Raw genomic sequence first — 14,651 nt, forward strand, 5'->3', positions numbered from 1 at the left:
GATGCCGATGCGATGGTGAGATGTATTGCACAGATACTCGTTCTTTGGCGGTCGGCGCGTCGCGAGCTTCGAGGTTTTAGTTCGGTTTTAGCTCTGATTCCGTGAGGACGCTCGCCAGAGGAACAGCTCCGCGTTCCGTTCCGTTATTCGATTCGGGGACCTCGCACGGGGCCTACCGCTCACCCACACTTCTGCAAGCGCAAGCACACACACACTCTCAATCGTACGGGAAGCACTCGTGCCGCGATTACAACGCCAAATTATCGAGTCTGCGCCAACATCCAGCGGATGGCAAGTGCGAATCTTAAAGTGGCCAACTGGCAGTCCTAGACCAGGCCAAGAACCCCCTGCCACCGGTTTTAGTCGCCCCTGCCCACCGGCGGTCATGTGAAAAGCCGCCACAATGCGGCGCTAACCCGATCCCATTTTCATTCTCAATCCGGGTTCAAATCGCGAATTCGCGGGTGTGCCAAAAATCAAAAGTCAGACAAAAAGTGCTCTGAAGTGGTGACCCCAAACAAATGTGTCGCACCAACAGCTGGAGTGGCTGCAACGGTAACTGCTGCTCTTTATAGTGCAACCTCGCGTTTTTCCTCAGCTCCCAGAACAGTCCGCTAAAAGCCAACAGAGCGAGCATAACGGCCACAACAATGGCTTTGCAGCAGCAGCATCAGCGACATCAGCAACACCAGCAGCATCAGCAGCAACAGCAGCCGCACATCAAGTGGCAGCAACATGCAACAAAGCGACGACGCATCCGTCAGCATTGGATTAAACATCTTCAGCTCCTGGGCCTCCTGGGTGAGTGGACCACTTGACCAAGGCGGACGAGGGGCATTGGCAGTCGAACAGCTGTGGTTCATTAGCAGGCATTGCATGTTGCAGGTTGTGTTTGGGTCCTTTTAATGGACATTGCGGTCGCTCCGTTTCTAGCCATTTATCGGGGGAAAAGCCATTTGTGGGCGTGGCAAAGCCTCTGATGACTCGGGCGGCTGGAAAGGGGGGTTTGGGCCGTCCAGAATGGTAAACTAATTATTAATTACACATTATGCAAGGCCAGAAGCACCGGACACACGTACCACAACAGCGCTCCACTTCCGCTGCAATCAAACGCATTATCGTAGAACAGGTTGAGGAGTTACGAGCAAATGGGTGTGGAGCTGGAAACTTGGAGCTGGGAGCTGGCAACCGGTACTTGTGTGCCATGTACTTGCGTTCTTATCGTGGCTTCCGCCCCTCAATCCCAGAGCCGCTTTATTCCCCGCCCCCTTAAAAAACGGAAAATAGACAACCCAACAATCGAATATAATTTACAAAATATTGTGTCGACGCCCACAGTTCGGTTGTGGATTTTTTCATTTTTTTGTTTTCATTTGGTTCGCTTGGGGAGCAGGTTTGTTGTTTTTTGTTGTTTCTCATGTCATCGCTTCGCATGACATTTGTGGGCGTGAGCGGGGATTGGAGTCCGAATGGAAGCGGATTTACAGAGTCCGCCCATCATTAAAAGCCTAATAAACTGGGGATAGCACATTCAGACCAATTAGTTGAGAAGCACCTGGCCAGAGTCGAGCCACGCCCCCTGGAAGTCGAGGCAGCAAGAGCAGCAAAACCAAACACGAATCCGAATCAAAATCAGAATCAGAATCAAAATCGGAAGTCTATCTGGATGTAGGCTGTATGGCTTGTGTATAGAGTATGGCAGTGTGGAAAAAGGAAAAGCATGTATTTGTCAGCACAAAATAATCAAGGATCATAATATGTCAACAAACAGACAGGCCAGGCTAAGGCGACCAAAAAACAAGCACAAGGACACACGAACGCAGAAGTATGTCTGTCAACCGTGCATGTGTGAGTGGCGGCTTGTGCGTGTGTGAGTGTGAGTGTGTCCATGTGCGGGTATAGAAACAGAACAGAACACAGCACACAGGACTCAAATGTATGCCACCAAAGCAGAGCAACTGAAGCAGAAGGCAGCGGCAGCGGCAGCGGCAGCAGGAGGAGTTGGGAAAAGTGTAGGACAAACACGCCGTAATAGATATACAGCGAGCATGTGTTGGTGCAGTTAGGAAAGCGGGAAAACCAAGGATGCAGGGGTGGGGTGCCAGAGGATACCGGGGTTAGTGTGGAAAGTCGTCGCGACTTGTCGTTTTTGTCTCTGACAGTTGGCAAATGTAGTGAAGTGCATTGACAATACCACGAACCAAGTACAGCTTGACCAGAGCGCCATCAATGGTGGGCGGAGCGGGCGGACGAGCTGGAGCAGGCGGTGGCCCCCACTTGAGGGGCTGCGCTTCCTTCTGCTTCAGCTTCTGGTTTTGCTACTGCTCAAAGGGCAGAGTGTTAAGCACACAGGCTACGGGCTACTGGTTCGAGCACATAGATTATCTTCGGAGGCTGTGCTATCTACAGGAAGCATCGCCACTGCAACTGACTTGTGTGCGCCTGTCATTTTCGAGCTGGTTCAAAGTTAATTGCGCTGCCCTCTCCAAAAAGAGTATAGGCGAATCTCTGCCCAGATTGCAGACGCAAGTGTGGGCAGCTGAGCAAAAAACTGGAAAACGCCCATGTTTGGCCCAGACTCGGCTACTTGGCTTAACGAGCCACGGGCCATGAGCCACGGACCGACCACGGACCGCCACACAGTCCACAGTCCATAGTCCGCGTTCCACCGGACAGTTGATATTTCTCGCCCCAGCAGCACCTTGAGTTCGCTAACCAGTTCGATATTGACTGATGTCGCCCACACGCCCCCAAAAACCACCGACTGAATCCGAGGTCCAAGCTGAAACTGCCGCAGTGGCGTGGGCCAAACGAACTTACGTAATTGTGAATCAAATGTGGTCTCGGCCCCTCCAAAATCCAGATAATCCCAGCATGGCGAAGAAATATCATAAGATGCATTTGGGTTTAATTATTAATTTAAAGTAGTGGATTACTTAGAATAGGGCGACAGCTTTAAAGACTGGTTAAAACATCAGATATAAAATCCATTAATTATTAATTAAAAGAATTGGATAAAAAGTTCCTTGAAATCAACTTCAATTACATTTACGTTAATGGCCTATTTATAATTGTGTGCACATACACATGCTGCCAACGGTCTGCAAATGAATTGTATCTTCTATCTTCTTCAATTCTAACTCAAAAATTTTAGAAGAATTTCGATCTAAATATTAAATTAACATTTTCAAGAGCTGAACAGCTTGGATTATTTGCTTAGCAAAAAAGATTTAGGGCTTATAACTCCCTCTTTCTCGAGAGAGAATCTTACGTTTTCCAATTGCGGGATTTTCTTGCCTGGCTTATTTGAGCAGGATTATTGAAATGGCAAAATAATTGTTTTTAAAAAGCGAGCAAACTATGCAATATGCCAGCTTGTTGTGCTGCCGCTCAGTGTGTGTTTGCCTGCCCCCAGCCAAACAAATGTATCTCGGACCGAAATAGACATTGCATTGGCCATTTTCCGACTGCTTGTTGACAGAAAGATGAGACCAAATTAAAACACATACACACACATGCGAGCGATGCATAAATAAATCGACAGCATGTGGCAAGGTGGAAAGCCGGAGTGCGGGAGTTGCACATGTCAAGTGAAAACAATCGTAAACCCCGGGTTCTTGAAGTCGCCACAAAGAGTGAACTCCCGCTGCGCCGCTCGATCGTGGCATGTGGTAATTGCCTCGGGCCTTCGATGGATATATCGTGTATATCCATATCAATAATAGCTCTACCTAGCCGGGATTTATGGGCCTTCAGCACATGTGAAGATGCGTTGATTCGACGAGGATGCAAGGATGCGACCCCTTGCCTCGGTTCACCGAATTTTTGATTTTGATGGAGTTTCGAATGGTCGAGAATCGGATGTTGTACGCAAGTTTAAAGAACATCTCGACGAGATCGAGCGCACTTTTCTGGCTTTGGCAGATTGAGAATGAATTTCAATTAGTAGGATACGCACATATGTGTGTGTGTGTGCGCACAAAGGGGCTGCGGCAGGGAGGGAGGAGCCTGGGATTGCGGCAGGATATTAGCAATGTGCAGCCTGGCGTGCTTCCTACGCAGAATATTTCCACTGAAGGATGCGGCGTCGGCGGCGGCGGCGGATGGATGGCATAGATGATTGCTCCACTCCACTTCTCGGCAATCGATGACTGACTTTGATGGGTTTGCTCGATATTGATGCGAATTGATTTGGTTAGTCAGCTGTCGGACAGCCGGATGCCCAGCAACTCCTCCTTCTGCCCCGCAAACAGACAGTTGAATGAATAAATAAAAACGGCAAATCAAGCAAGATGCCAAATGAGGCTCGTCATAGTCCGGGAAATGAGCTTGCAGGCGAAGTCCTCGAATTGGAATACATTTAATGGCCCTCAGCTCGCTCGGTTCGGTGGCGTAATTGAAAAACCATTTCAAGGTGAGCCCGGAGGAGCAGACACCCGACGATGGCTTCATCATTCTCACTGCTAATTTAAATTTATGAATTTTTGGAAAACATCTCAATGCGGGCTTGGCAGAGGGCGGCCGGCCGAATGAGCTTCCTTCCACGCACTTTCACTTTTCTTGAGTATTTAATCAAGTGTGAATAATTGCATCATTCTGCTCAAAAGGAGTCGATTTCCTTTGTGTTTGTGCGCCGGCAGATACGAGCCCCCAGCCGGTCTGTCTGTGTGCGTTGTGTGTGTGGAAGGACCTGCTATCGCACACACCCAATACACGCATACTCCCACAGAAGCACTTTCCTTTCGACGGCAGTGAAATCAAATTCAAAGAGAGCCGCCTGAGTTTTCACTTTATTATGGTGGCAACTTGCATATTTTAACCTCCTGTTGAAATTGCGATATTGAAAAATTAATTTTTTATCAGGTCGGGCAAATATTTATAGCTCCACTTCTGCGGCCTTCCATCTTCCATTTCGATTAATTGAAGTGGCAGCTGTTGCGCAACTGGAAGTCCAACATCCACGGCCTCCAACTTCAGCATATGCCTAATTTCGCTCATTTGCTCATTTACCCATTGGAGACGCGTGTCCAACCGGTTGGCCATTGGCTCGTGGCAACTTTAAGTCCAGATCCAGTCGCCCGAATCGACAGCTGCAAGTGTCACCAGTTGCAGTGGCCACAAAACCCCTGACTAGTGGATAAAAATTCCATTGCCAAAGGCTCCAAGTCCTTTGTTTTACTCTAAAAAAAAAAACTTTTTTGGAAAGGGTACTTAAATCCTAATTGCTTTTAAATTACAATTTGAACCAACAATTTACGTTCAAACCGTTTGAAGAAGTTCAACTTTATTTTTCTGTATCTATTTTATTTCTTGTTAGTTGAAATATTGATAATTAGAAATATTATTCTATTCTATTTCTTTATCTACAATGCGACGTTTCCCCACAAAGTCCTCTTTTTAAGATACCAAGCGATGAATATTCAATACAGACACCTTAAAATAAAAAATCGCTCTTCACAATTAAATGAAATGCCAGCAGTAAAATTATTAAGTCCATATGGGGCTGATCCGATTTTCCCCCAGTGGCTCCCCGGCTTCATCTGCAGCGTGTGAACCGCTGGCGGTCGGTCCATGTCCACTGCACGCTTCAGTAATCCTCCACTGGAGAGTCACCTTTGCACATACACACACCTTTGCCTGGGAGATGGCGAGATGGGCGTCCACTTGGCCAGTTGGCCAGTTGACGTGTGGTTCCGCTCCGGCGATTTTCATCCCCACTCTTCGGCGCGCCGGGAAATCTGTGACGCGGCATTTGGCCGCTGCTGGGAAAACTTTAACTTTAATTTCAACTTTAACGACTTCACTTGGTTAATGGCGACAGAGAAAAATTCGCTTTCCTCTGCAACAATTTCGCTGGGAACCAAAGTGTTCTGCACTGCTCCTCCTCCTCCGCCTCCTTGGACCTATCGGGTTCCATACGCAGACATGCTTCATTGGACCCCTCCTCAGGACCCCTCTGGACCTCTTTGGACCCCTCAACCCCTTAACCCCGCCGATCACCAGCGCTTTGTCATTCGATTGCGCAAACATTATTCCACGAGCAAGAAAGCATTCGCACACCCCATACCCACGCCGGCTGGTAATTCGAGTGTTTTGCTTAACCCGGCATGCCACACCGTATACCTTATACTCCAACCATATACCATACCATATAGCATCCATACCAGCAGGCTGGCATTGTTGTGCCAACAGGGCGGCTGAGTTGGGTTGCTGTCTTGGGCAAACAATGCCCAATGCCACTGCGGATCCGAATGCAAATGGAGGTAGCTGTAGCTGCATGTGCCGATGCGATTGCGAATGCGAATCTGAATCTGAATTTGAATCTGAATCCGAGTGAGTGTGCGAGTGCGACACACGCGTCCGCAGTTCAAACGGCAATTAAGCCAAACAATAAGCCGGCAAACACTCGGCTGCCAAAGTGGATGAAGATCCAGGACTGGTAGTCCGTGTCTCAGCTTCTAATTTGCCCGCTCATGTCTGCTCAGCCGGCGTCCTCCTTGTCGCCGCTCCACCCGGCACCACTTAGCCACTCATCGCATCCAATCCCATCCCCGTCCAACTGAAAACAATGGAAGAGTGTTCAACACGCAAACGGGAGTGTGAATACCCTTCGAATGCATGGCGAACTCCTGATATATCCTCTGTGCAATTGAGGACATCAAACGAGAAGAGTGCTAATAGCATAGCGTAATATTCCGATGTATACATATATCACAGGAAATACAATATCGAAATGAGATATTTATTAACCATAATAATTAGGGGTTTAAAAACAGAAAAGTGGAAAAAACACATTCTTCAGAGCGCAGTGTAAATATTTTTGGCGCTTCACCCGAACGCAATGACTTCAATTAATTAGTAAACTTGAAATTAATTGGTAGATTTTACCTTTCCCTTTAGCAGCTCATATTTTACTAGTCTTTGCCCATTTCCAATTATTTTGTTTACGTACAAACTACCGACTGGTTATAAGGAAACTGCCGAAGGCCACTGTTGCTTGTCGGAGTGCCGGAAAATCCTTTTAATTAATCATTTAAGTCTCTGCGAAAGGAAAATTCATTTTTCCTGAGAACATAAATCATCATTCGATGCTGTCCTGCCTAAATTTAAGTCGAGATATCGAAGTCGAGCTGCATTTTAAAGTCGAAATGCGCCCACTTTGCATTTATTTGTGCCCACAACTTGTGGAAAGAAGTTGCATGGCATCTCCAGGAATAGTTGTGCCTTCTGTAATGAAGCAACTGTCGCATGCTCGATTCTCCGGCACCGAATTCACAAATATCAAAAGGGGAAAAAATGTTCAAAGTTGTGGAAGAAGAAACTGCTGTTGGGGAACGCACTATGCTAAAGAAAATGTATGAATATTCGAGAATGAAATTTGTTTCCGAGAATTCTGCCGGGCTGAAGGGATGAGAGGAGGACCGGACAACAGGACGACAGAACCATGGGACGCCGGGACGGGAGGGGGAATCGAAACATTCCTCTTGAGTGGCCAACGGCTGGCGGAGATAACAGTGGAGGAGGCGGTGGCACCACTGTCCCACTGTCGCACCACTTTCACTCCGTCCGGAAATTTGCTGCATCAGCGTATGGGAATTTTTGGTTTATGCCCGCACAGGCACACACACGAAGAGACAGGACACTTCTGAGGCAGGGTATTCCGAAGGATTGACCCACCTCAAGGCTGTAAGGGCCCACATACACAGACGCACACACTCAGAATCTAGCTTGTATTAGCCATGTGAGTTTATTTGGGCAACGGATATTTCGGTCTGGCCGAAATGTGTGTCTGAGCGAGGCTTTCAAATATGAAATTTATTCAAGTCACTCTGGTTTAATGTTTGGAAATGGACAGCAAATAACTTAGCTAGCGTTTACAATGGCAACTGGGGAATTGTCTCGGCCAGGTCCCTAATTCGCCTCAGTTTCATAACGATCCTGGCCATGATGATGATGGCCATTTCACCGGCAGCATGTCCCCAATTACCAGTACCCCCCAGCACGCACACATTATCGGAAAAGGAATCCTTTTTTAGTTTGCCTTCTATTTTCACTTCAATTTTGATTCTTACCGAAATGATTTTTTAAAGATAATATTACGAAAAACCCATCAAGTAAAGGAAAATCCTGAAAGCCTCCACCTCCGCTCCCGCCATTCTGCCACCCGCCACCACTTCCAATTATCCGTTTTCCAATATCTAACCCACTTGGGTCCGCCGCTCAGGAGACATTGGCGCATAAATTGATTGGATGATGTCGCTTTTTACGTCGTTTGTGCCCCCCGTTTCCCGATCCCGATCCAAATCCCTGCCCACATCCCCTTAGCCCATCGAGTAGCATTGCTGCTATTGGCTTCTTGTGATTTGGCGAATTCCATAAGTTGATGCGATGCGTAGCATGTGTTATAAATAAATAAAGCATTCTGGGTGGCAATCTCTTAGAGACGTCTGTTTATTTTTTACGCTCGCCCTGCCCTGGAGTTGTCATTTAATTCAAATGGTGCTTGGAATTGATTGGGAAAATCCACGTTCCCTGGAAACCAGCCACTTTGGTCTGATGATGTGTTAGGTGCAACGATATGAACTCTGTACAATGCATACATGTCGCAAACCGTGTGAGGTCATCCCGAAACAATGGGAGTGAAAAATTCCCAGCGTCGGCAAACCGCAAGTCAAGAGGACGAAAGAGTTGAAACCGAAGCCCCCAAACCAGCCGGCTCCATGAGTTAATTGCGGCTACTCACCTACGCAACAGCAATTGCGTGTGTCGGCCTGGGAATCGGCCAACAATTAGGGCCCGGAGCAAGGGAACCCACAAAGCAACAAGAACCAGCCCGCTGGCAACAGGTAACCGCTCGTGTCTAATGCTGACCAACCACTTGACGCTGCAGCAGCAGAACCACCGGCAACATTCACCACACTTCACTCGTCAACAACTTTTGCAGCTTCGCAGTTCTCACAGCCCTTCAATTGCAGCAGAGTACAGAGTAGTGGCCAAAAATCCGAGCACAAGTTCGCACGAATTCCCCGCCAACCCAGCCCGTACTCAACCACCCATATACAACCACCCAACCATCGCACCACCGAAAAAGTAATCAACCAATTCGCTGGGAAAGCCCCAACGTTGAATATACTTTCTGGTCGTGGGTCGGGTCGAATTTCAGGAGTGGCGCAGAATGAATGGGCTGCAAATATGGGTTAGTTGCCATATATTTCATCATTTGTCCTGTTTGAGTCTACTATTTGCTGTTACTTTACCATTTGACTTTATGGGTTTTACAGTTTTGCGAAACGTATAATTATTAATGCAACAATTTTGGTCTAGCAAACAATCCTAGCGAAATATCTAGTTGCAGAGTCCTGGCTGTTGTGGCCTCGTACCAATATCAAAAAAAAGTTACTATTGCACATATTAAATACAGAATATCAGCATATTTTATTCAAAGTTATTTATTTATCTAAAACATTTTGCGAAAAGTTTATTTTTGGCTAAAAGACAAAACAGGGGGATCAAAATTAAATACGTTGCCACGGCAAAAGTTTGATGATAAATATGAGTGAATTCACATTTGGTGTTAGTAATAAAACCCCTGCTCACACATAAAATGCACTTAAGCTTTGTTGTTTTTGCAGCTTAAGCAAAGTGAAAGTGTGTGTATTTCGATATATTGTGAATTCATGGAGTTTACTTGTTACATTTTATTGCTAATTAAAATTTTGCCTTGTCCCGGATAGTGTTGTTGATGTCCACTATCGTTGCCAATCCACTGACTTTTTCAGAACTTTTGGCTCAAATACTTTGCGCAAAAACCGGTTTAATGATTTACTGACTTAATTACAGCTTTGCAATCACCGCGGCTCTCAAACTTCACGCGCTTCCATAAATGCGAATTTGTTGCACTATTAACAAGAATTTACTTCCTTCGCAAGCTGCAAATTATCTAGTGCCTGCTTCTTTTCCTGCCTTTTGCCTGGCCTCTGGTTCCTGAGTCCTGCAACTTCGTCCTGCGGCAGGGAGATTGGTGTCCTTGGGTCGGCGGCAGGTGGCGCGAGTCGAGTGGAGTGAAGTTGCCGTGCCGGCCAGCAGGTGGCGCCTGGGACCTTTACTCGGTTTTAATAACGCTCGCCTTGATGATGTTAATAATGTTGCTGGGTGATTACCATTTACGGCGCTTGTTGTTGCCCTCCTCCTGCTCCGGCTCCTGCTGCTGTTGGCATGGCTGCAGCTCCAGGACCTGCCGCATTGTTAATGTAGATGTAGCCGGAGTTGAGGCCAGCGAGCGGCTGCCTGCGGTGCCGCAAAGTGTGGCAGTAATTGCAATTTGTTGCCACTGCTGCAGCAATCTAAGTTGGATTTCCATTAAGCAGGGCAAGCGGACAAATCTGCGCTCAGACTTTCAGCGCATCCGTAATCGAAATGCTGTCAATCAGAGACGGAGACAGAAGCACACAAAACCGCAATAAAGCGAAGCGCTGGCGACTTGCAAATTCAATTAGTTAATCCCCAAATGGGGGATTTCGACGCTCAGCGCTGATAAGGAGGAGCACGTAGCCACTGCAGGATAACTTGGCATGTGGCATGCGTCATGTACCATCCACCATGCACGGTGCACCATGCAGCATTTCTGCTCCGACTATTGTTATATCGCATTTGAGCAAACGCTGCCAACTGCAGCGCCCCGAAAATCGTTATAAACCATTCGCATTCGCCTCCGACTTTGACAGCTCGTACTCCTCGCCATTCCAACTCCATGCAAATGCCAGGCACGTTGCTGACAAGGGGCGTGGCATCTGGAAAGGTCCGGAGCCAAAAGGATGCGCCGGCAAAGGTGCCACGGATGTTCGATTGATGGTGGCAGCAGCTCCCAGTCTCCTTCCTCCGTCTCCTTCCCAAGCTCCGAGCTGGAGTCGCTGAAGCGGATGTGCTGCGACAATATGCTGAGGCTGCGCTAATTTTTTCTTATTTTTCTGGCAGCTTACGTGCGGACACGCCCACCGAAAAGCAGTACACCAGGAAAATAAATTCTGGGCAAAAAGGATGTTAGCAAAAATGTTACAAGCACTGCTCATTCAAATGACAATAAAGTGCATTATAATATTCCATTTATGTGCACGTAGCACTGTTATTATCAATCAATTTTGGATAAAAACGATTTAGTTTAGATGCTTTTTAGTTATTTCTGTACTTGGCTAAGGGAGAAAATGCAAGTCTGTCTATTGGACTACAGTTTTCTTTGTACCTCTAACAATTAATTATACACATATTCACAGAATATTAGATATATGAACGGTTTTAGAATTTCCCACAGTGCACCATAACCATAAAGCAAAGTTAAAGCTGCGTGTGTGTGAGCGGAAACAATAATCGTCAAATTAATACGCGTCGGGAATTTCGCAAGGCTCCAAAACAGCTCCAAGCCAGGCAGCCCGGCATCCTGGCATCCTGGCAGCCGCGAAGGATTCAGCTGCGTCTGACCCGCCAAATCCCGAATACGTGCGAGCATTTAAAGCAAAAACAAATAAAACTTAAGTGCTGCATGTGTGAAAATGTTCTTGGAATCTGAACCCACTCAGGTGTCCCGCCCGCCTCTGGTTAATCCGATGCCCGGCCGCTTAATCAGCTCCGGCTGCTTGGTCAAGATAACCGGGCGAAGCGAATCTTGAAATCTGGGCCAGCAGATGGGTGGTGGGGACACACATACATCACTTTGCCCGAAAAGCGGTCGGGGCCATCAAATTTCAGTCATAACAATAACACTGATAGTCCCCAGCTCGTAAAATAAGACCCGGCCAACCCTTTTTTTGGGGATATGAGCGCAAGGATCTCGGAACTGGGAGCTGGCCGGGATTTGTTGCTGTCCTCATGTGTCTCTCGCCGAACGGGGATGTGTTGTTGTTTCAGCCCCAGCTTGGAAAACAATCAAGAGAACGCGACACTAAAAACCACGCACGTTTTGGCCCTCATCCCTTCGGTGGTGGAGTCACAGAAATTCGACAATGGCACTTGACGTTCCCGGGTGTAGGGGCTCCACTCGGTGGAGGGCAGGTCAAAAGGCGACTCCTAAAGCATTTAAATCCTTTTCGCACTTTCGGCTGTCAGTGGCGCTGCTCCTTGTCCTCTGCTCCGGCGGCTTGTTGCGTGCGAATTTCCATTTCGACTATTTCCGGGGACCACACTGCGTATGACGTATAGGATGAAGAGGATTTCGGGGGGAATGTGAATGGGTTGGAATTGGGGCGTTACGCTTCATTTTTAGCCTCGCCGTCGTCGTTTTTAGTGGGGTATGGGGTCGTAAAATAGGTATTTGCTTTATTAAAATTTTTCGCTTGAAAAATATGAGACAACGCCGAGCGATGAAGACGGTAAAACGGCGAAAACAGCGAGGAAGCCAAGGACTTTGGGAGGAGCGTTTCCTTCGCCCCCGGAACGAGGTAAAAATATACTCAACTATGAACTCCCCAAACCGACATGTGAGTGCGCGTGCGGGCAAATAGGCAAAAATTTGCGACAGGCCGAAGGTTATGTTGATCCTTGTCTGCCGGGGATGTTCCTGCCACTCTGGCATCCTCGCATCCTCGCATCCTTGCGTCCATGCGTCCTGGCAAGGGTTTCGCTTCGGTTTCGGAGCTAGCTCTCGTCTGGCTCTGACAGATGCCGACCCCGCACAACCGAGCTCCTCCTCGAGTAAGAACCAAATTTATATAAATTGCCCGTAATGCTGCTGGCTGTTCGACAACAACAGCAACATCAATTTTAGGAGGGGGAGGATGGGCAAATTGTTGTTGATTCCCAGCTTGTTCCTTTCACATTCTTTTGCCAAACAAATTATGTACGAAAAGGCAAAATAATGAAATCGTAAAGAGTTTGGCAACGAATGAGTTCCTAACCCGGCAGCTCTGTGATATTTTTCTTATTTAAAATTCATTCCTGCCCGCCGCCCACCGCCCACAGCCCACTCCTCAACCCCATCCCTTAACACCACCCAACCCAGTCCAACCCAACCACCCCATCCTATTCTATTCTATTTTAACCATCACCATGCCCCTCAGACATGATGCGTATGCAAATTGCTGGCCATATTAATCATTGCCAGTTGGTAGCGCCAGAGCTAAGTTTTATTTTATTTCCATTTTCCCTTCTGCTAGAATGTGCCAGCGGGGCTGGCGGCAGTGGGAGTGGTTTGCCCAGATTTAAAACTGCATTTCGTTGCTTATAAATAAACAGAGCGGGAGCGCGGGGGCACAAGAAATAGTCTCTGCTGGAAAATTTATGAAAGCGCGAATAAAATGCTCGTTTCACAGGGCGCGGGAGGTGGACTTCGGTGGGGGCAGAATGCTTTTTTCGGTGGATTTTAGGACACTAAAAACAAGTGCAGCTGCCTCGACTGACGACCGTCACGTTAAATGCTTTTGTTGATTTTAGATGCGCCACTGCCTCGGGAAAAGCCAACCCCACCTCCCACCTTCCACCACCCGGTGCCTTTTTCACCCGCCAACTCGCACAATTTAATAGTTTCGGCGGCAAGAAATGAACTCCACAACTGCAGCAGTCTGCAATGTGTCTTGGCAAACAGACACGGACAGGGGTCCGCGGAATACGGACTACGGACAACGGACAGCGGACAACGGACACGGATACGGACCACACCCACAATTGGCTTTTGTGGCACGGCAAACGCGCTTTTTCGTATCGGGTTCGCGAAATGTGTTTGTTTTTCATTAAAAAAGGTCGGAACGAAGCGGTTCTGGCCAAGTTTTTGCCCAGCTTCTTTTTTTGAGGCAGCTGGAAACGGTCAAAGTTCGGCCGCGAAGCCTGGGGCTCCGGAGGCAAGAGCTTTGCAGAATGTCCTGTTTTATTGCGGTCGGGATTCGCTTTGACTGGGCTCCCGGCCATGAGCAATGGGCGATGGGCACTGGGCACTGGGATCGCGGTCTTTGAGTAAACACATATTTCATAATTCATCATACGGCGCTGGGCGATAGAAAGTCACGTTTTTAATAGAGGACCCAACGACGCACAGACCGGAGACAACAAATGGCCGCAAGGACAATTAATTAAGTGCATCGCTAATGAATCACTCTCCCCCTTCCTTCCTTTCTAGCTGTCATCGTCCTGGCCAGCGCCCCCGTCCCCAGCCACGCCCAGCAACAGAAGTTCCGAACCACGCCGCACGACCTCCAGGTCCTGGAAGGAGCCGAGGCCATGATGCGTTGTGAGGTGGCCAACGTGGCCGGTGCCGTCCAGTGGACGAAGGATGGCTTTGCGTTGGGCTTCTCGGCGGTCATTCCCGGCTTTCCGCGCTACTCCGTGCTCGGCGACCGGAAGCAGGGCATCTACAACCTGCGCATCTCGAACGCCTCCATCAACGACGACGCCGACTACCAGTGCCAGGTGGGACCGGCTCGGCTCAACAGCGCCATCCGGGCCAACGCCAAGCTGACCGTCATATGTGAGTATAATTACCCCTATTAGCTAGTCGTGATTACGCAATGGCAAGGGAAAAGTGGTCGGCACAGGACATATTTCAAATTGCATCTCAGGTTTTCAAATATTGTATTATTGCAAGTCTATAAAGCACTTCTTGAATCAAATCATTCTTTATATATAGATCACACTCGAAAGAATTTTCTTATCATAGGTAGTATTATATT

The 14,651-nt window shown here is 47.9% G+C and overlaps 1 protein-coding gene across 4 annotated transcripts in view; it reads left to right on the plus strand.

Annotated features, from left to right (window-relative positions):
* LOC6608236 (nephrin) overlaps positions 1 to 14,651 on the plus strand; it is a 57,230-nt gene continuing 42,579 nt past the window's right edge. For 2 of the 4 annotated variants that reach the window (XM_032715246.1, XM_032715248.1), the window contains exons 1-2: positions 2 to 801; positions 14,102 to 14,449. In XM_032715246.1, the coding sequence (XP_032571137.1) occupies positions 651 to 801; positions 14,102 to 14,449 (499 nt within the window). In that variant the 5' untranslated portion in view covers positions 2 to 650. Of the gene's footprint in view, positions 802 to 14,101; positions 14,450 to 14,651 lie in introns of all 4 variants that reach the window. The other 2 variants (XM_032715249.1, XM_032715247.1) reach the window with 2 other exon arrangements.

The sequence above is a fragment of the Drosophila sechellia genome, chromosome 2R (assembly GCF_004382195.2).
Source record: "Drosophila sechellia strain sech25 chromosome 2R, ASM438219v1, whole genome shotgun sequence".
In the NCBI taxonomy this organism is placed as follows: domain Eukaryota; kingdom Metazoa; phylum Arthropoda; class Insecta; order Diptera; family Drosophilidae; genus Drosophila; species Drosophila sechellia.